The 20,552-nt window shown below is 42.0% G+C and overlaps 1 protein-coding gene across 5 annotated transcripts in view; it reads left to right on the top strand.

Annotated features, from left to right (window-relative positions):
* Positions 1-20,552, top strand: part of SULF1 (sulfatase 1) — a 285,427-nt gene that overhangs the window by 145,196 nt on the left and 119,679 nt on the right. For all 5 annotated transcript variants that reach the window (XM_085605482.1, XM_085605483.1, XM_085605484.1 and 2 more), the window contains 2 exons: positions 17,707-17,946; positions 20,224-20,375. In XM_085605482.1, coding sequence (XP_085461608.1) covers positions 17,707-17,946; positions 20,224-20,375 — 392 coding nt within the window. The remainder of the gene's footprint in view (positions 1-17,706; positions 17,947-20,223; positions 20,376-20,552) is intronic.

The raw sequence follows: 20,552 nt of genomic DNA, 5'->3' as shown, positions 1-20,552 counted from the left end.
ACCAATCTCTCGGAACATATCCCAACCCTTTGTTGAGCACTCTCAGTTCATCTACCGTTAAATGGTAGTCTGATAGATTGACTACAATATTATTTACGTCAACATCCTGCCCCCGCTCCTGGTTACCCGAGGGTAGAAAGATTGCCATGTCTGTGACTGATTCCGACGGGCTCAACCTCTGCCCCTCGTACCTCCCCCTCTGTTTCCTCTTTGAGTTTGGACTAAAAAAGAGTGTAACAAACCTCCCAAGTCCTGATTTGCCTGCACCTGGGGATTATGTAGGCCAGTTTGAAGAGCATCACCTATACCATCCATCGAATCCCTTCCAGAGGCATATCAGTCTCTGGAAGCGGTATATTGATGATATCCTGTGTATATGGACAGGAACTCGGAGTCCTCTCTGTGAATTTTTGGAATGGTTGATTGATCGTGATGATTGTTTAAGATTTACGTGGAGTATAAGTACTGAACAGGTGACATATTTGGATTTGGACATCAGGGTAACTTATAACAAATTAAGTTCTAGCGTTCATCAGAAACCCACAAATAAAAATTCATTATTGCATTATCAGTCTTTTCATCCCAGAGCTCTGAGGGATAATCTCCCCGTAGGGCAGTTTCTACGTTATCGTAGGAACTGTTCTTCCACGGCTGACTTTTTGCAACAATCTGAGAACCTTACTGAGAGATTGGTACAGCGTGCATATCCGAGAAGAATTGTCAACAGAGATCGTAAGAGAGCACATAATACCCCTCGGGAGGCCCTATTGGAAAGGAACACAAAAGATAAAAATGAGTGCCTGCCTATAGTTTTGACTTTCGATCCCCTGGCGACTAAAATTCGTCAGGCCTTCAGGAAACATTGGTCATTGCTCTCTACCAACGAATATCAAATGCCTTCACCCAGGTTTGCGTTTAAACGGGCACAGAATCCCAAGGACAGGCTTGTCCATACGAGGCCCACATTGCAAGTAATGAACACGTCTATTCCATCTGGGCATTACCCATGTGGTGGATGCTCAGTGTGTGAATTTACTGAAAAGACAATGAATGTTCAGTTGCAAAATGGGAGAATTTGGTATTTGAATAAGTTCAGTAACTGTAATTCTACCAATATCATCTACAGATTAACTTGTCCATGTGGGCTGCATTACATTGGCCTCACCACAAGAAAAATAAAAGTGAGGATACAAGAACATCTTAGTACCATCAAGAATGGGAAACTAACCACCAGGTAGGTCCAACACTGCTAGGATAGCCAACATGATCTAAGGCAGTGAAATGGGTGGTGTTGGAAAGGGTAATGGGTGACATGGATTATACTGAAAGAACACTTGCAATGAAGGAGGCACGTTGGATCTATTCAGAAAAGGTTGATCAAATCGGTCTGAATGACCAGATTGAATGGAGTAAGATCTCCAGATAAAGAACGACTGTTGACATAATGCTGTTTTTGAATATGTATTGATCTTTGTATACACGCTAAGAGAGCCCAGCTGATTAAGACCATCTTTGCGTTTTTCTCATATTGCTTTTTTGGGTTTCCTTAATCCTTGTTTAATCTCCTGGTGGCCTTAGCACTCAAAACATGCACTTCTTCAGTTTCTTCTGGCTAATGAATCTGTTTAGAACAAGCCCTTTAAATTATATACAAACTGTAACTTCCCAATGTGGATATTCGTCTTTTAAATGAGTCATGACATTCGTTAAATATTGGTCGTTTTTTCATGATTAATTGGCGTTTGTCACTATTAGTGTTGTTTTATTCAGCAATATCACCTGTTTTTTATTAAAAAGGGATATAAGCCATGTTAGCTTAAGATGGCCGCCGCATTTGCCCGGTGTAGAATAGCGTTTTTGCTGTTCCGGGTAAACAGCCTCGTTCTCATTGGATTTCCGGTAGAGCGAGGTACGCGCTGTTGGTTTGAATTGCAGACGCGCACCATGATGCTTCGATGCCGGAATGAGTTAACGTGCTGACTAAGAAGGCGTACGGTGAGATTTGATTAATATGAGTGAGCGGGGATTGAGCTAACGGTGGCTTAACTAAGAATTACTTTCCCAAAACGAAATGCTGAAGGAAATACATATTTGGGTACAGTTTTGGATAGTAAGTTGTTGAGGGTGGACTGATTGTAAAAGTGAAGGGGATACAAAGAATGACGCTAATATTGCTGGTCTACCTGGTTATGAATCGATATGGGTAAATGATCATGGTATAGTATACGGATGTACTGATTTGGTGTATCTGTCTCCTCAGATGATGGTGTGAGTAACGGACGTGCTTACAGCAGTGCAAAAAGCACAGATACCCATAACTAATTGAGAGCTGGTATGCGGGCCCGTGGCTCTCAATAGGTAATTGACATTGATGGCCCAAAGTCAGAGGGTCGATGTTTTTTAATTTAGACTACCCGTCTTGAATTTTGAAGTGGAGTGTGGTGTTGTTTCTCATGAACTTACCAGCAGTGTTTTTTCTTTTTATTTTGTTTGCATATTTGCAGTCACTCTTTTTATAGACAGATAAACTCCAGGGAAAGTGAATGCAGACCCTTTATGCCCTGATGAATTTGCCGTTACTTTGAAAAGGCAATGAAACATGTTGGCCATTCCTGAATTTGGTTATATGACATGACTGTGTTTTTAACCTTGGGATGACTCACGTAATGAAAATAAAGGAACTGGAATCACAGATGTGAGTCATACCTAATTTTATTTACGACTTAACTGGTTTTTTTGGTTTTGGGTTTGCTCTTTCCAAATGTTGTTATTTTTTTACACTTTTCTAAAAGGGATACACGTTTTTTTCCCTTGAGAAAGATATCGATGATGAGAAAATCGTGAGCAAACTGGTGAGAACCTGCCAGCAGCTCCTCTGGTGTTGCCCACGTGAGATACTTTCTCATTTTTTCCTCACTTTTCCTTTTATATTGGTTGCACTATAGTTACCTATCGGTGCTGGTCGAGTGACTCCAATACATGGCTGGTTGTCTCATTTTTTGGCAATTTATATGTATTGAGTTATATGGCACTGGGGATTTAATGATAGTTCATGGTAAGAACTACTAACGTAGGAGTAATAGATTTTTACATTACCCTTCTAGGAATCCTACGTAACTACATTGTTTAAAGTAGTGCCTTTCTGTTACCAGGTCTGTGTTGTTGTATTACAGATTGAGTGGAGGGGGCCCTGGTATACATTTTCCCTCTTTAACTCCTTGTTGAATATAGGTGGACGCAGTGTACCTGCGTGTACCCCTGACTCGTGCCCTGGCAATGGCAGGTATATGAGAAGGCAAGAGGAAGGGGGATGGCGAGCAGCAGGGGACGAGGGTACACTGCTAGGGCTGGAGAAGGCTTGTATGTAGCAGTGTTATGAGCTGGTGAAGGCATCGATCGGACTACTGACTTGGATGCGTGTTTGAGGGACAGACAAGGCAACTGCCTTTCCTCCCTCCCCGCCCCCCACCCCCGCACAAAATATTATTCTACAGATGACTCCTAATATTCAGGGCCCAAATGAAAAAAATACGTATGTTTCCCCGCACGCTGATGCAACGTACAGTGCTTTAAGAGTTTAAGCAGGTCTGAATGGCGATCAAGTCTTTGTTCAGCTGAGGCAGGTTAAATAGAATATGGCAGGTCAGTTCTTACTGATTCATATTTCTTCTGACAGTTTTCAAGATTTCCCTGATAAAGGCACTGTGATACCTGAAATGCAGTGAAACGGAGCATGTTACTCTTTTTTTTTACTCATAGATACAACAAAATCAAAGTTTATTGAATGGCCATCATTTCTTGGATTCAATATTCGAAAGTTTAAAACTCTAAGTTCATATTTTCTGCATTAAATTTACATTTACAATACAATTACGCTTGTGGTTACTTTTGGACAGGGTTATCCCCTAGGTTTGTGCACAACAAGCCTCTATACCAGCCAGATGTACAGCATCCATCTCAGCAGGTTAGACAGCCTCATCTGTGTAATTTTTAAAGGGACAACCTGCTTAGAGCAGGGATCTCTAATGCGAGCTGCTTATATTCAGTAAAAATCGTCCTAATCTGCTAATGCAAACTATCAGTATTGCACTAGTAACAAGATTCAATTAGTGGCAATTGCATCCTGGATCATTAGCAGTGACCGCCTCAGTGCATCAAGCATGGTCATAAGCAATAATTTCTATTACATTTCCCTGCTGCAAAGTCCCAATGTTACCTAGGAAAAAGCATCAGCAATAAGACTCCCCAAGCCAGCATGAATTGCCATTCAACTATCGGCCCTAAATATATTTTTTCTCCAAACATTAACTTATCAGTTCTGAAAGTAAGCATTTTACTTTAAAATACATCATTTTCAACTTTAGAAATACATCTAATTAACCAAACACAAGTTTTTCATTTACTAGGATAGCGGGATGAGCTGCCAGTAGCTCCCGAGCTAATTGTTTAAGAACCCCGACTTGAGAGTTTGTTGCTCATGTACCCTTAAAAAAATCGTTTTGCCCGCTAACCTCCCCTAGCTTCCGAGAGCCATGTCTAAAGAGCACCATGTAGTTGGCAAGGAAATAAAGTGTTACCAGGTAAGTGGCTAAAAATCATTTACCGTTTTCAAAAAGTGAAGATTTGCCCAATCCCTGTGGCCATCATTTGAACAGCTGTGCAGAAAGCACTTTTCCTTTCGGGAGAACAGTGGGAGCAGCAAGTCCTGCAGCCGGCCATGGTCAAACAGCTACATGTCACCATGGCTCCTCTCCTCACAGTTCCAACTCCATGTGTGTGGTGCTGGCTGCTCCGAGTTTGAATGTAGAGGCAGGTTCTGCTCGGCCTCCGCATTCTCTGCAGCCACATTTAAACACTCACTTGGCGGCTTAGATTTTGTTTTGCACACACATGGGAAGCAGAGCCACCATACAATTGAAACAATCAGCAGTACTTTGTACAAATCCAACCTATTCTCTAAGCCTCTAGAGCAAAAGTAGCAGCCGAGGCCAACGACACAAGGCCCAGCGTTGCTTCAAATCAGAAAGGATGACCGCAAAGAAGCGTGGCACACTAAAACTTGACAGTTCGGCTGGTTGATATAACCAATGAACGACACTGGGGAAAGGCCAGCAGCTGGCAGTACAATAGACTATCGCCAGCCCAAGAGTTAAGTTATGTTAACAGAGCCATGGAAGCATCTTGTTGCTGCACCCACAGGCACCCAACGAGCCCTCCTCTTGGGCCCGGGAACTTGGCACCCCAGCAGCACACAGGCCGAGTGAAGAGCAATCCACTTGTTAAGTGTCGAAGCCACCCAGACAATAATGTTAAGTCGTGCCGCAGGCGGCTAAAGATGCCCGGTTTGAAGACTAAGGGAGGTGACCCTGACCTGACTCTTCCTGGTGCTGACGGGCACAGGATGTGCCCACTTTAGGCCCGGGCTTTGCCCGGTTGCGGCCCATGCAGTGGCAATGTCAGGAGTGCTACACTTCAATCGCACCTGCTGGCGCACGGGGCGTTGGGGGATGTAGTCCCCTTGAGTCTAAGTGTTGTTGGGGGCCAAGAACACCTTTTGCTGCCTTGTCGAGAATGTCGGGATTGCTAAGAGCACATCTGTAAGAAGGCCCCTCCCCATTCTGGACCTGCTCTGCAATCGCGCCTCCAGGCACATGGCACGGTGGGGGATGAAGTCCCCTTGGGTACTAAGGGTTGTTGGGGGCCAAGAACCCCGTTTTCTGCCACCAAGCAGTCCCACGCAGGGAACGTTAGGAGTGCTAAGAGAGCATTGGTAAAAGGCCCCACCCCCTTCTGGGCTCGCTCTGCAACCGCACCTCCTGGAGCACGGCACATTGGGGGGGATGAAGTTCCATCGGGGCCTAAGGGTAGTTGGGGGACAAGCACCTCTTTTGCTGCCACTGAGCGGTCTCTGGGAAGCGGAGTCATCTGAAGGAGTCGTTGCCAGTTCAGGAGTTTAACTGACACAGTGCTAACACTGTAAGTGAGCAGGAGGAAATGGTTTGGTACATTACTTAAGAGAGACCATCTTTGTGCAGTGTGTTCCTGTAGCATTAGACAGACTGTTGTGGTAACAGCTTCTTAACACAAGCATTGTCAAAGCAAATCGGTGTTGCTTTTGGAACCTATTAGCTTTGTCAGTTGGATCTGGCAGTGCTGTAGAGTGTTAGGATGTTGTGTAGCATTCTCAAAATATGCAAAAAGGCGAGACAGAGTTGGGGGGGGGGGCGGGAAGTAAACAGGCTAGAACAATATGGAGAGGGGTGAGAAGTATACAAGGGAGACAGCTGAAAAATACATGCACTATGGAGTGCTTTAGCAAAAAGAAACAAGAAAGAGGTGTGTTGGGGGAGCAAAGCAGACGTACTAAATGGCAACAAAGAGGGAGGTAGAGAAGCACACGAGAAAGTCAGCTGTCTGGTAAATTCGACCTAAAAAGGAGAATGTAGTAACCCAAGAAGTACACTGTCTTTACCCCCCCCCCCCCCCCCCCCCCCCCCCCCCAGCCTCAAACTGTGTAATTTTAATTCTGGATAATCCTATTTCTTAAACCATTACATTTATAGTGTTTTACTTCATATTTACGAGAAAGTCCCAAGTAGTGGAAGCAAAATACGAACTGTAGCACATGGACATGGGCAGAGTTCCTAGAAGCACCAGGTCTTTAGGTAACTCTTAGCACACTGTTACTCGAAATCAAAGATCATGCATTTGTGTAAATTCAGTGTTTGCACATCTGACAAACACCAGGGGCTGCTTTAGTGTTTCTGCAAAATCTGGAAACGCATTCCCCTGCAATCAGCCGACTGCTGGAATGAACACGGGTTGCTTTCAAGAAGTCACAGAACTTTAATGAAAATGTCAAAGATTAGGAAACAATTAAGGAAGATTCCTGTGCAGCTCAGCCGGAAAGATTGCATGGTGGGCAGAGCAGGGCCCGACAATGGGCCTTTGTCTTCAGAGTTCCTGTAATAGAGCTATCTTAATGCCTCTCCGAGATACCGGCCGCCTTTGGGACACCCAGAAGCGCTCACAGGTATACGTGGAGGAAGCGCGGCCACGAACGTAGAACGTCAGTGCGTTTATTGCGTTTGAGTTCGGTTTCGTCACTAGGCGGCTGCTTCACTGCACAGCACTAGCCGGTGTCTGTAAAGGTACAACGTCGATATAAGGGGGCCAAATGAACTGCACACAAGGTGAGTGTTCCAGGAGCTAGATGCAGAGCAGGACAGTCTTCATGGCTCTTCTAAACTTTAGGCTAAGTACAAGGCAACTATGCAACGGGAACAAGTCCCAGAGGAAATACTTTAATAAGGGCTTCGACGCTCTGAAAACCAACAGGGTTTTGGAGGAATACCTTGGCTCTCTGGTTGGCTGATAGCAGGGAAACACTCTGGAAAGGTAGTAGGGTGCCTAGACATACCAATTGTTGTTTGTCACAGGGTCTTGAAGTCACTACTTTGTCTGCTGGGCTGCCACGCAAAACCTCTTTAAGAGAACAGTAAGAGGCATCGTTTTGGTCACGAGGAACGTGGTTTAAAGTTTTAGTGGTGAACTAGGTCGAGATAACATTGCAGGAATGAAGCCAGGCCATGTCACCTTAAAACACCAGCATAATCCGATGAGGCATCAGTAGGAATGTAGGAATTTTGAAAGAGACTTGGGTGACGCAGACTTGCCTTGCGACAGGGACAAAAGATCGTCATCGGAGGTTATCACCTGGTTGCACTTGCAGGACCTAGAGAACATGGGCACGCAATCGCAGCAGTCACTCTAGGCCTCAGAAACATGACCTTTTTAGTAATTGAGAAATCACCTTAAATTGTAACCTATTTCTGACCGCAGTGAACTTGGATTTACAGGAGTGCAAACATTAAAGCGTGGACCACTCCCACCAGACAGATCTCATCAGTCTAAGGCTAGAAATGGAAATCTGAAATTGGATTGTAGTTTGCTGCAGTCGACCCTGAAATGTGCAGCTGTGCCCCAGGACATCCCGCCTGCTTTAAGAGGAAACCCCAGTGACAGCCAGGTCCTGTTAAATACTGGCAACACAACATTCATTTCTTGGATTCATTCGGACAGGGCCAGTTCTTCGGCAAGGCAAGACAAAGCGGCGGTCTAGAATTCCACCAGCACCGGCCACCAGATTGAGCATAAAAAATCCAAAAGTTGCTCCTTTGAAAGGGTTGTGGAGAGTAGCAAGATATCTATTTAGCAAGAGCCAGAATATTCTTGCACCAGTCCTGGTGGAATGCTTATTTAATAAATAAAATCCATACAGCAGGTGTGGGTTATCATTGGAGTTCATCTTGAAAGTAGATATTTACTTTCACTGATGAAGTTGAATCATTACTGACATATCTCTTAGTCATTTCATGTGCATTCAGGGTTAAGGTTAGAAGTGATAATCTGAACTTCTGAATCCAGGGAATTAAGAATTACTGTTGATGACCAAGACTATTTTTAGATAAGCAGTGCACATTATATTATTCATAACCTAAGGATTTAATTTTCCTGCAATTCATGCAGCCTTTTGCATTAGAACATTAGATGTGCTGTTGTCCTGATGTCAGATTTGCAAACATGGCAGATTTGTAGATGCCTGTCTACATCTTGCACAAGCAACTTCCAATGTTGAGGTGCCCATCAGGAAAAGCATGAGGGTTGCAGGCTCAGGAAACTTAAGAACATCTTAAAAATTAAGCACATTCAGATGTCTTGTATTTAATTTGCAAACATAGTCTGATAATTTCTTCAATTACATTTCATGCCATATAGTAGTATTAAAAATCAATAAGATAATTGATTTTCAGGTGGGTCCCCTAGATATCAATGATTAGTTTCAGAATCCATAATTGATATGATATTTTAGTGAATCGCACATGTGTGGAGCATCCACACCCTCTTGGATTTCCTTTTCCACTTGTACAATTTCCTCTTTATATTAATTCTAGCTTATTTTTTTAGATTGCACCTTCTATTTTTGAAGGAGAAAGATTTAGTCTACGAGTTTAGTTTGGCTGTTTTGGTTGGTCTAGTGGATTAGCTGCTTACCTAGTTTGCCAGAGGCTTGGGTTCTTATCTCTGCAGTAAACTGTGCGTTATCCTGGGCAAAAGTTTTTATTTCCCTGGTCCTCAAATTGTTACATTTATAAGGTAATGTAAACATTTGTAACCTGTGCGATGCAATATCAAACTGTATTTTCAAGGGCTGTCTAAATGACTTCATTCCAAACCTCCTCCTTTACAAAGAGACACCTCACACCTTACTGATCTGTGTTCAGTATCTCATGCTTGAAGCTTCTTTCAGAAGCACTGGCGGAACTTTGTTCACGGTGCATCTTTGGGTGGAAATATTTAACCAATTTAATCTGCCATGTGCACTATCTTTTATTCGTATATCGTCTTAGCGTTTGTAGCTCTAGCCAGTTTCATGTAATAAATAGAATAATAAACAGCCCTCTTTCTCTTTTGGTCTGTTAAACTGTTCACATTTTCCTCCTACCCACCACAGGGTGTAGTGCGGCGCAGTGGGCCGCCCACCCGGCTTCGGGCGCGAGTTCTATCATTTACCCTGATCCTTTCAGCATATTTTCCTAAAGAGAAATGCACTTCCGGTCCAGCACTGGTGTGCCAGTTATTTAATTTCCAATGTTTTTTTTCTTTGCGTTCTTAATATTTTTTTTCTTGTTGTGGAGTATTCCCGCAATATAAAATCAAAGAAAAAAATCATCACACCAGCTTGCCATGGCAGGCATATTTGGCTTTGAGAATGTTTGTTGTACACTACTTTAAATATATATCTTCTAAGACCTATTGGTTGCATACTGTGACACAAACCTATTCTATGAAAAAAGTGGAGTGTGTCTTCATTCCTAACTGGTAAACGCTGATCCGCTGGCTGGCAGGAGCAGACCTTTTAAGACAATGAAGATTGTTCTATTGAAGACTGCCATAAAATATAATTTAAGTGTAGCACAGATTACGACAGTTTTACCAGAGCATGCGAACATTGAAGTATGTACATCAGAGCGGGTGCAGAGTGAAGCATTTCTCGGTAGGTAGCATTTTGTCGAACACAGTAATATGGCATGTATTTCAGTCTTATACAAGAAGTTGGAAAAGAAAGATCAAATCTTATTTTAGGTGAAAGGGTGTGGCGCTACGGCCAGAGATGCTGATTTTTGACCCGGGAGCCAGGTTCTAGTCTCGGCGTCGGTTCCAGATCATGTGATTCTGGGCAAATCACTTAATCTTCTGGTGCCGAAAAATCCTTGTGCTATGTAACTGGTACTCGTTTAAAGCGCCTCCGTACCGTCGGATGGGGTTGACCTGTTTAAAACTGCAACAAAAAAAATGCTAATATGATTAATAACGGCCGCATGATGTGTTACAAAGTTGCTTTCAAATGTATGGCAAAGGCAACAAAAAAAAAGCTAAAAAAAAAAGGATAGCACGAAAAGAAATGCTTAAAATAATCAATCCTGGCTCCTAGTGTGATGTAATATAAAACGAGGAGGCAACCCTAACACTGGATCAGATCACATCACTTACTTCCTAGCAGGGCAGGGTTAGCTCGTGAATTTGGAAACTGGGATATGAAAATATTTTTAGACACATTCCAAGTCCTGTTGCTGTACCCGGGCATGGTGGGGCACTTAATTGCTGTGTCAGATTCCTCAGATGCCACACTAGGCAGTGTGACAAAAATGTGCTGGCGATGCATATTATTTTTTAACATGGCAGCCATCAGAATGCCTTGTCACTTTATTTATATAAACTATGATTTACCTCTTGGGTCTGGAACAAACCTGCTAGTTAGTAACTGTGGAGCTTCGCTGGCGTTTACAGAAGCCACTGTACCAACACCTGAAGACTGACGCATAGCTAGAGGGATGTTTCAGTGGCGCTGTGTCAGGGGTGGGCTCTCGAACCGGAAGTAGCTGCTTTCAGTGCACTGTGGGAAATATCACGCAAGAAGGTATTCTCGAAGGTAAGAGCTGGTAAGGCTGCATGGTGGGTCATTCTCTATGAAAATAAAGTAGGACGCACTTGGAAATTTCTGCCTCTTCTCTCTTACACCAGTGTTGAGAGGCCCTACGTACCAAAGGGACAGGGCATAATAAGACAACGAAAATAAAAATTCCCTTGGGTATCAGAATCCTATAGTGCTCATGTCTGAAAACCTTCAACCTCTCATATCAAATATACCAAAGTCACACAAGTCTATAATTGCAATGCCTCAAGAAAACGACTCAAATGGTGATGAAATATATAATTAGATTTATTAAAACCGTTAACAAATATACAGCATGTAAAAAAAAAAGACTCATAAATTGAAACACCGTTCTAAGCATATACACATTTGATCAATATGATTCATTTAACAGATATTTCATTTAATAAAAATGAGACTAATAAAATATCCACAGGTTCTAGTACAAATAGTAGCCTCACACACACACACACATTTTTTTGTTTTTATAAAATACTCTACCTCCATATACTAAAACAATCATTTTTTTTTTCCCCAAATGAAGAATTGAGACCAGAAGAGAGACAGAAACATATACGACAATACACTTCTTAGTGGTTTGTGAACTAATTCAAATTGAAAAATCAAGGGCTAAACATATGCCCAGTACAAATTTCCTTATCAAATATGTTGGCTTGTTCAGTGGATTTAGCTAATCCAAAGCGTCAACGCGTTTCGGTGGTATTCACAACATAATGACCACATTTATCAAGACAGACTTTATATATCCCTCTTTGGAACTCCTCGGACGTATAACCCAGGATACTAAGACCAGTGTCCTAATAAAGTGTGGAATCCATATGGATAAATAAATTCCCCGCTGGGCATTATTGCTCCATCGTCCTGTTCGGAGTTCTGTTGTATATATTCTTTCAGTGTTGTACAGCAATTTTGGATAAGTGTCTGCACTCTCCCTACTTATAGATGTATGACACGGATATGATAATATGATCTCAAACGTAGCTGGGATCTCTTTGTGAAAAAAAGTATGCTAGCAGTGAAACCTTCAACTTTGGACCTGATCCAGTGCTTATTTTTTAAAATAATAAGTACCGGGACCGAAGATTTTTCTCAGGAGGCCAGTGCAGCCTGCACCAACTAAGGTCCCTACCAGCACTTCCAAATGCCAGTCCCAACCACAGCTACGTTCCATTACTGTCCTACAGATGTGACAATTTGGACCACTAGGTGACTCATAACTGAAAGAATGGACTGAGCACCTTGGTATTATGTTTGTTAATCATGTATTGAACTGTTAAAAACTTTATGTGCTTAATTAAAACTACTAGGTTGACAGTGCCACCATGTTGTGGACTGTCATAATTCTGTGCTGAGGTTGCAAAATAAGTGTTGGTGTCATGCATCGTCAAACACCATGCACAAATTAAGCACAGCCCTTATCTATGAGGAAGTGTGGCAGTTGCAGCCTACCCACATATGTTGGGCTTTTGCTTTCCTCCCTCAGTTCACAGGTACGTGCAAAAACCATCATCTAGCTCTCCATACTCCTCATCGCCTTTGACAAAGTTGAACAAAGTCAGCTATGTTAGAAATCAGACAACTGGAGGATCCTTCCACCCTTCCTCATGATGATAGGTGCTTGAAATGCTTGTTGTCCCATTTCTATTTCATCTATATACACATGATTTTTAATAGGGAATTGCTGGGGAGAGCTAAGTTTCAAATAGCTGTGGTCAAATAACAAATCCCTGCTTTATTTTGCACTCACCCAGCGCAATATTAAATGACTCCTACCCCCTACAGAGCTTTAACATTTAATGAACACCCTGTACTGATATTAGAAGCCACATCACCTTGAAATCAGTTTATATGTTGTTACGGTGTTTCGGTCAAACAATTACTGAACCAATGGATGTTGGACGGGATGAACACTGTGGTTGTGCAGGGCTCCTGCATACTAGTCAAAAGCTGCCCTCCATGTAGACACGTGACCCCACTATGACTAGTTATCAATGAGCGAGTTTTTGATCCACGGGGGTGATTGTAGGTGTGTACATTTCTGTACGATTGGAGTAGGTTGTCTGGGAATTGTGAATTTGTTAGAGCAATGTCCAGGTGATTCACACATTCGTATATGTCATCATTTATTTTGTACCTGTTCATCTTGGTACTTTACTTGTACTTCTCGATCCTACCACTGTTGGACTGCTAGCGGAATACTCTATCAAGACCAACTTGGCCAATCACCATTTGCTAGATCTGATGTATATTTATAAAATGCCAAAGTCATCCCAGAAGGCATTTCTAAAACAGGAAATTAAAACATCCGGTTGCCTTTTAGGTCAATTAAATTGAAGAACACAAAGTACGCCTCAGCATCATATTCTTTGCCGCAACCACCATACGTTGATTTTAATGTGGGTACCAAGGGGGAAAAACAATATCTATCAACACTATGTGCCAACTATGCCATACGGGCAGGAAACTTTGGAACATATTTTCTACCTAAATCATGAGCGTGTTGATCTCCGTAGGAAGGATTGGAAATTGAAATCTATCTTTATCAGCGAGGGGTTTAGAACCATGACTGAAGCAGTTTTATTTTGTTTTAGGGATACCACCCCAAAAGTTGTTGGTCACATAACAAACAATTTGACACAAGCTATTAGGCGATAGGAAGCTATACCGACGGGGAGAAGTTCGGTGTTACAGGCTGTTTGATTGTTGCTGTTTTTATATGTTACATTTCTCGCTTAGCCTTAATGAGGTAATTTGTCTCTATTTTCTTGAACTAGATTATAGATTACATTTGGTTTTATATCGGGCTTAAAAAAAAATCTGAAACAAAGCGTACATACTTACTGGACTTGTTACGAGAGACCATAAAGTTGGGTCTTGATAGCAAGTTGACTGATTACATTCTAACCTCTCTGCTTAGTTTCCTGTTACCATGTAAGAGCATCCAAGTGTGTTGCAAGAATTTCAAAGATTTTATCGCTGTAAATAGAATATTTTAATAGGATTTTTGCAGTATGTTGTAGTCTTCGTTATTAATTTCAAACTTAAAACATCTCACGTAAGTTACATTGTTTTAAAACTGCATTCCTTTGCCATATTTCTTGTGGTGATGAAAGACGCCCGCTGATAAAGACACTGGACAGCTCTGACCAGGACATGGCACCATAGATTTGCATGCCTTCATCTGACTATTCCTCAGCCCGTAGTTGTTTAATGTCATATTAGTTTATCAATGGACTGTATTAAAATTGCATCATATTTATCTACATGCGTTAGTTTGCATAGTTTTAGAGTAATGATGCAATAAGCAAAGCGATGCGCAACACCAGGGTGTAGTGAATGCAAGGGGCGTTTACAGATTCTGGTTAATTGTACAGCTTCCTGGCAGATATTCCTAGTTTGCCAATGCTTCGATAATTCCAAGCTGATTTTGAACTGTTTAGTGTCCTAGATGGTGGTTGCCACAGTTCAGTAAACATAAGTTAGTGTATCTGAACACTTAGGGGCCTATTACGATCCGCCACCGCATCGGGTCACAGGACCGCCCGCCCATGTCGTGGCGGTCCCGCCATGTACATTAGGATGCGCCCGCCACATTGGCAGGCGCATACAGCATTTCTAACATGCCAGAAATGCATTTTGTGCATTTGCATGCACAACGTGACAGGCTCCCCCCCATGTGCACCCCCACTCCCCCAACACCCTGGGGGCCCTCAACGGGCCCCAAAAAGCAAAGACCCCATGCCTTTCCATGGCGGCAATGCCACCATCATGGAAAGGCTGATCTCCGCCAATATCCTAATATGGATGGCGGTGTCTTGCAGACACCGCCACCATATTAATAATGTTTTCCGCCCGGTCGACGAGTGGACCGGCGGAAAAGCGGCGGACGGTCTTTCCGTCCGCCGCGGACCCCCCAGCCGTCCTAATATGGCGGAGGGTCTTTCTGGTGTAGATGGCAGGAGGTTCGCCCCCGCCAGGCCGGCGGTGGCTACCGCCGGCCCAGCGGGGGCGAACCGCCCACCATCCTAATGGGCCCCTAAGCTGTTTACGTTCATAGTTACTGCAGTTTGTAACTTGTGGTACTCAGAACTACATAGCCTCTGTACGATGGAACAGTGCATTTTCCAGCCAAATAAATAGTACAATTAATATTAGAATGACTGGCTGTTTAATTCCGAGTGTTTGCTGGAATCTATCAAATACTGCGAACACTAAAAAGACCAATGACCTCACAGGTTGGGAGACCCGCCCTGCCGTCCCCTGCGTGCTCTCAATCTGTTGCATTGGCACCAGGCTCCACACATGCCACCTTGTCAGGCCCTTGAAGTTGAATGGCATGACATATGCACCGGGCCTTGGTTTCTGAGATGTTTGTCTTTAATATTCATAATGACGAGAAGTGCTGGTTCAGTTCCAGAAGTCACACAAATTGCCTGGAAAGTTGGACCAATAACGTTTCACAGGTTGAAATTGTTGGCAGTGCGGTTACATTTTATGAATACATTTTTGGCCATGCAATGTTGAGTTTCTCTTTTATCTCAGACTTGCTACTTTTACAACGTTTGGAAAACCATTAAACCCAGAAAATATATAGACCTGGAGGTTACATTTTAAATTACTATGTCTGTTTTTTTTTTTTAATTAGAGGAATGTAAACAACATTATTCGGTTACTGCCCCTATAGAGTGGGCGCTCATACTTTAATGTCCCATAAGTTGTTTTACAGGCTCTGTATCTTTATTAATGTTCATATGCACATTTACAAGACTTTGGTGCAGGGGTGCTCCACCCCTCCCTAATGCCTAGCCCTAAATAGGAGGAATCCCAGTGCTGAACTGGGGTGATGAACTCTGCAAGAAATGCAGTGTGCACCCTTCTCCTCGAACAGTCACCCCGCATATATTCTCTGATGCAGCAACCAGTGAAACGATTGAGACCAGCTTCCTATTCCAGTCAATAGACAATATTATTTTGTACCCTTAAACATTCAAATGATGAACATGTCTCACCCTTATTGTCAGTCAAGAATGGATGTCTTTAATATTATTAAAAGATATGTGGTAATTATAGTTTTCTGTTATTTAAAAAAAATTTTGCTGACATGCTAACCACTTCATAGAGAACAAGAGGTATTTATTTCACCTAAAGGGTAGTATATATTTAGATCGCTCTAAAACTGACATAAAAATAAGGACCTATTGTATTATGCATAAAAGAACATTTCATGTGTGGAACTGTTCCTTTGCAAACACAACATTAAGTATTTGTGACCTAAAAGGCAGGCAAACAGCCTGCCATTCTGTGGTATACAATGACTAGGCGAAGGGAGTGACCGAGACAGAATATTGGGGCAATAGATATAATTGGGGTGGAACCCACATTCAGTCAATCCATATAAGTTTGTGTGGCATCATTGCTGATGCACTAATCTTGGACACTGCCATATTAGTCACACGTATGTTTTGTTGTAGTATGGGCTCTGGCTATCACAAGTAGTGCCTACAGAGCATGATGTCCTACAGAACTTTTTAGCAAGGCGTCCGTGCTTTTGAACACTTGCAAAATTTGACGTTCAGCAGGATAATCCGGGGTTACTGGAATGCAGATTCGTAATGCTGATTTGATAAGTCATGGTTGTTGGTCCAAAGTGGTCTCCCATCGCCTCCCACAAAGGATCTCCCTGCCATGAGTGATTGTAGAGCAGCTGAGGATGGTGGGAAAGGAATTCCTATTGAGATAAAAAAAAAAGTTCTGTCAAATTACATGTTCATTCTAACCTGGGCAGAGAGAACATGAGAAGGTAAGGAGGTACACTGACAGCCAGGAAGATAGAACATGGAGATATTTACAAACTCCCACAGTGGTCCCTCATATTTCTAACATAGGCCGTGTTGTGTCCATTGTCCAGTCTATCTAACAAAATTACAGGTACCTCCAAGCAAAAAGTTAAAAAAAGGAGTAGTTGGCTTTTTTGTTATACTAAAGAAGCATACTCAAGAACAGGAACAAATATAAAGTTAAAATCTTCTTTGACTCTCCAGCAGGAAAACCCATGCAGGTCATGTAGCCATGCAAGGATATTAGGGGTGTGTGACAATTCGTAGCGGGTGATGTGCCCTTGCCTGGTCCAAAGCACAGCTTCAGAAAATGTGTGCAGGATCAGATGGACTTCAAGTAGTGTCTTTTTAGATTTTTGTTTGTAGACCATTTCATTGACTTTGTACTGTGAATTATCTTGCAAAAGCAGTGTAGCATCACAGTTGTAGGCACCGTCAAAATGGTGTTTTAGCTGTGTGAGGCGAGGAGTGATGTTGCCACTCCAAAGAGGTCCAGAAACATGTTGCACAATTATGTTGGATACAGAGTAGACCGCTACCATTGGCCACTCTTTGTCTTGTTAGAGTTTGCATTTTTCATCATATTTGAGATCATTTAAAGGCCAGTAAAGCCAACCGATATTTCTCAAGCCAGGAAATGTAAGATTATTATTAAGGGTGCAAGTAGGAAATGCCTCCAATTACTAATGTGGCAGAGGTCAAGTCAAAGAAGCGACTACATTTGGTTTGTTATTTACATGTCCTTGCTCATGGTGGTTTGGGCAGCTTGATTGTTGTGGTAAATGTGTATGGTATGTGTTGTAACAGTTCAGAAGTTGCTTATTTAATATTTTTTATTTACTTTGGTCCCAGGCTCATTGCAGGTGATGAACAAAACGCGGAAGATCATGGAACAAGGGGGTGCCTCCTTCATCAATGCATTTGTTACCACACCAATGTGTTGCCCTTCCCGATCCTCTATGCTTACAGGCAAATATGTCCACAACCATAATATTTACACCAATAATGAAAACTGTTCTTCACCGTCATGGCAGGCCACGCATGAACCCCGCACCTTTGCAGTGTACCTGAACAACACTGGGTACAGGACAGGTAGGAGACTTCAATTTCAACAAAGGTGATCTGTATGTGTGTACATAAACAAAAATACATACATATACATACAAACACACCCATGTGTGTGTGTATATATATATATATATACGCACACATTCATATTCATATTGAATATACATAAAAGAAATCTCCCTAAAAATATAAACTATATAAACTACCATTGTTAAAAGTAGCCAGATTTCTTTAAAAGTTCAAAACACTGACCTGAAACGAATGATTACTTTAATAAATGGTAATACTCTTTTTGAAGAAAAATATTAAATAGGTGGTGTGAGAGAATGACCCATCACCTAGCGGGAATGACAGACTGCCACTGAGAGGAATGTATTCCCTTCTCTTGTCAATTTTAACATGTCTGCCTGCTTGACGTATGGCATTCACTTTGGTTGGCAAAACCTTCAGTAGGTACTCTTGCCTGTTTGAAATGTGGCGAGTGGGAGTGGTAACCATCTCCATTTAGAGCGGGCGACGACTTACCGCTGACACAGTCATTCTTCAGTGATAGTAACATGTGCCAAAAACGAGTGTCAACTAGAAAGAGCATGCCAAGTGCCGCAGTGTTACATAGATTCTGTGATTTAGTTGATAGTTCTCTTAAAAGGCAGAGGAAGCATTCCTGAAAGAAAGGTAGATAAGGGACAAACGAGTTAAATATTAATGTTTATCCAAACCAAACACAAGTCCCTTTTTCAGAGTGACAAGCCCTCAGTCGAAGGAATGCATGGTATGGTCGGAGTGTGTAGAAAAAACATATTTGCTTAAAAGCAAACGGGAGAAGGAATATATTTGCTCAGTATGTCAAAATTGTAATCCAATGAGAGGATTTGAATAGGGCCAAGAATTTAGTTAAGAAGAGTGTAATTCAAAGTCTTTGGAAGTTCATACTTTTTCCAGTGCGCTGCATCCTGCACTTGGCTGTTTCGTAACTAGTTTTGCCAGGATATAAAATGTATTATTCTTGAATTGGCTACAGATCTAAGTTCGTGATAACTTTTCATGGCTATATCTGAGGACCAGTTTGGCTCGAGCAGCACTGGAGTGCCACTCGATAGCAAGTATGGCTACCCTCATTCTGGCCTGCTGTCTTGTATTAGGACCCGCAGTGCCGGAAGAGAAAGAGTGCAAACGCTGAGGGGGTTTGGAAAGTAGTAGTGCTGCATGGAGAAGACATTTGCTTGACTGCTGTTTTGTTTGCACTAATCTGTGCTCTGCTGCAGCCCCGTGGTATTATTTAAGCCGAGATGGAGGAGATGAGTGTGATTTGTGGTGATGTAGGTGCACAGATGGAGAGAGGAGCAGGGAGCAAGGCGTGTGCAGGTTTGAACTCCTCTCCCTTGGCTTGTCACTCTCTATGCACTATACTCAGAGCACCTGGACTTCAGTGGCATGGGAGAACCAAATTAAGCGGCAGGCTTGGCAAAATTATGCGTCAAGAAAAGGCAAATTATGTGGCATAATGCAGCACCTTTTTTGTAGTATTTCATTATTTTGTTATTTTTAAACATGTGAACACTCTAAGCAAAGGTTTCCCCTCATTAGTACCATTTGGACAATTTGCAACAGAAAGGTAATGAGTCAACCTTTGCGAAGGGCATTCCACTGTGCAGCAACATGAGTCACCAATTTTTCAGTAACTTTTAATCCGTTTTAGCTAGGCACATTTTTTTGGATTAAAATCTGCAGATTTATCAGCAGATGATGGATCATGTAGCAAATGCAGCACATTTATAATTATGCAGAAAATGCTGCAGCCATTAAATCGCATAATTCCAGGGGTGTCCTGACTATAGTAGTGCACTACCTTTTGAAAAGCGTTGATGCCTTTTTTGGTACAGACAAGATCAATGAAGCAAAGTGGAATAAAAACAATACAGAAGAAATGACTCTTTGCCTTTACTTAAACATAAGGTTGCAGCAAAACTGACAGAATCATCATCTGAATATACTTGGAAAATGATATTCAAAGAAAATGTAATTTTGTGTAAGCCCTAGAAGATTGTACTGACATCTAGCAGATACAGACAAAATGTTACAGGTTTGATGCAATGTAATGCGGTTTTGTTAATTGTTGATCGATGTAACATTTTTAGTCGTAAAACAACTTATTTTAACTTTTCTTTTTTGAGTACAAGTTTCAGTATTGCTAATGCTCTTCGTGAGACTAATCTAAAATCTTTTAAAATTGGGTATGTGTTGCCTGTGTCAGCTTGAAGCTTTAGTGTTTTAATATATGCCATTTTTCATCCTACACAGCTTTCTTTGGAAAATACCTCAATGAATACAATGGCAGCTATGTCCCTCCTGGATGGCGGGAATGGCTTGGATTGGTAAAGAACTCTCGCTTCTATAATTATACGGTCAGTCGGAATGGCTACAAGGAGAAGCATGGATGCGATTACGAAAAGGTATTTATATAGTCAGTCTTTTGTCTTTGGCTGCACAACCATGCTAACAGTTATTTCCATGAACAAAGTCTAACATAGTTTCACACTGCCAAATGCATTAGGTATTGCAAATAATAAACAATGCATTGTTGTGAGGGGAATTTACTGTACATGAAAGTTTCTTCTGTGCCTGGAATG

The sequence above is a fragment of the Triturus cristatus genome, chromosome 5_1, assembly GCF_964204655.1.
Source record: "Triturus cristatus chromosome 5_1, aTriCri1.1, whole genome shotgun sequence".
In the NCBI taxonomy this organism is placed as follows: Eukaryota; Metazoa; Chordata; class Amphibia; order Caudata; family Salamandridae; genus Triturus; species Triturus cristatus.
The sequence above is the reverse complement of the archived record's forward strand: the minus strand, read 5'-3'. Positions and strand labels throughout refer to the sequence as shown.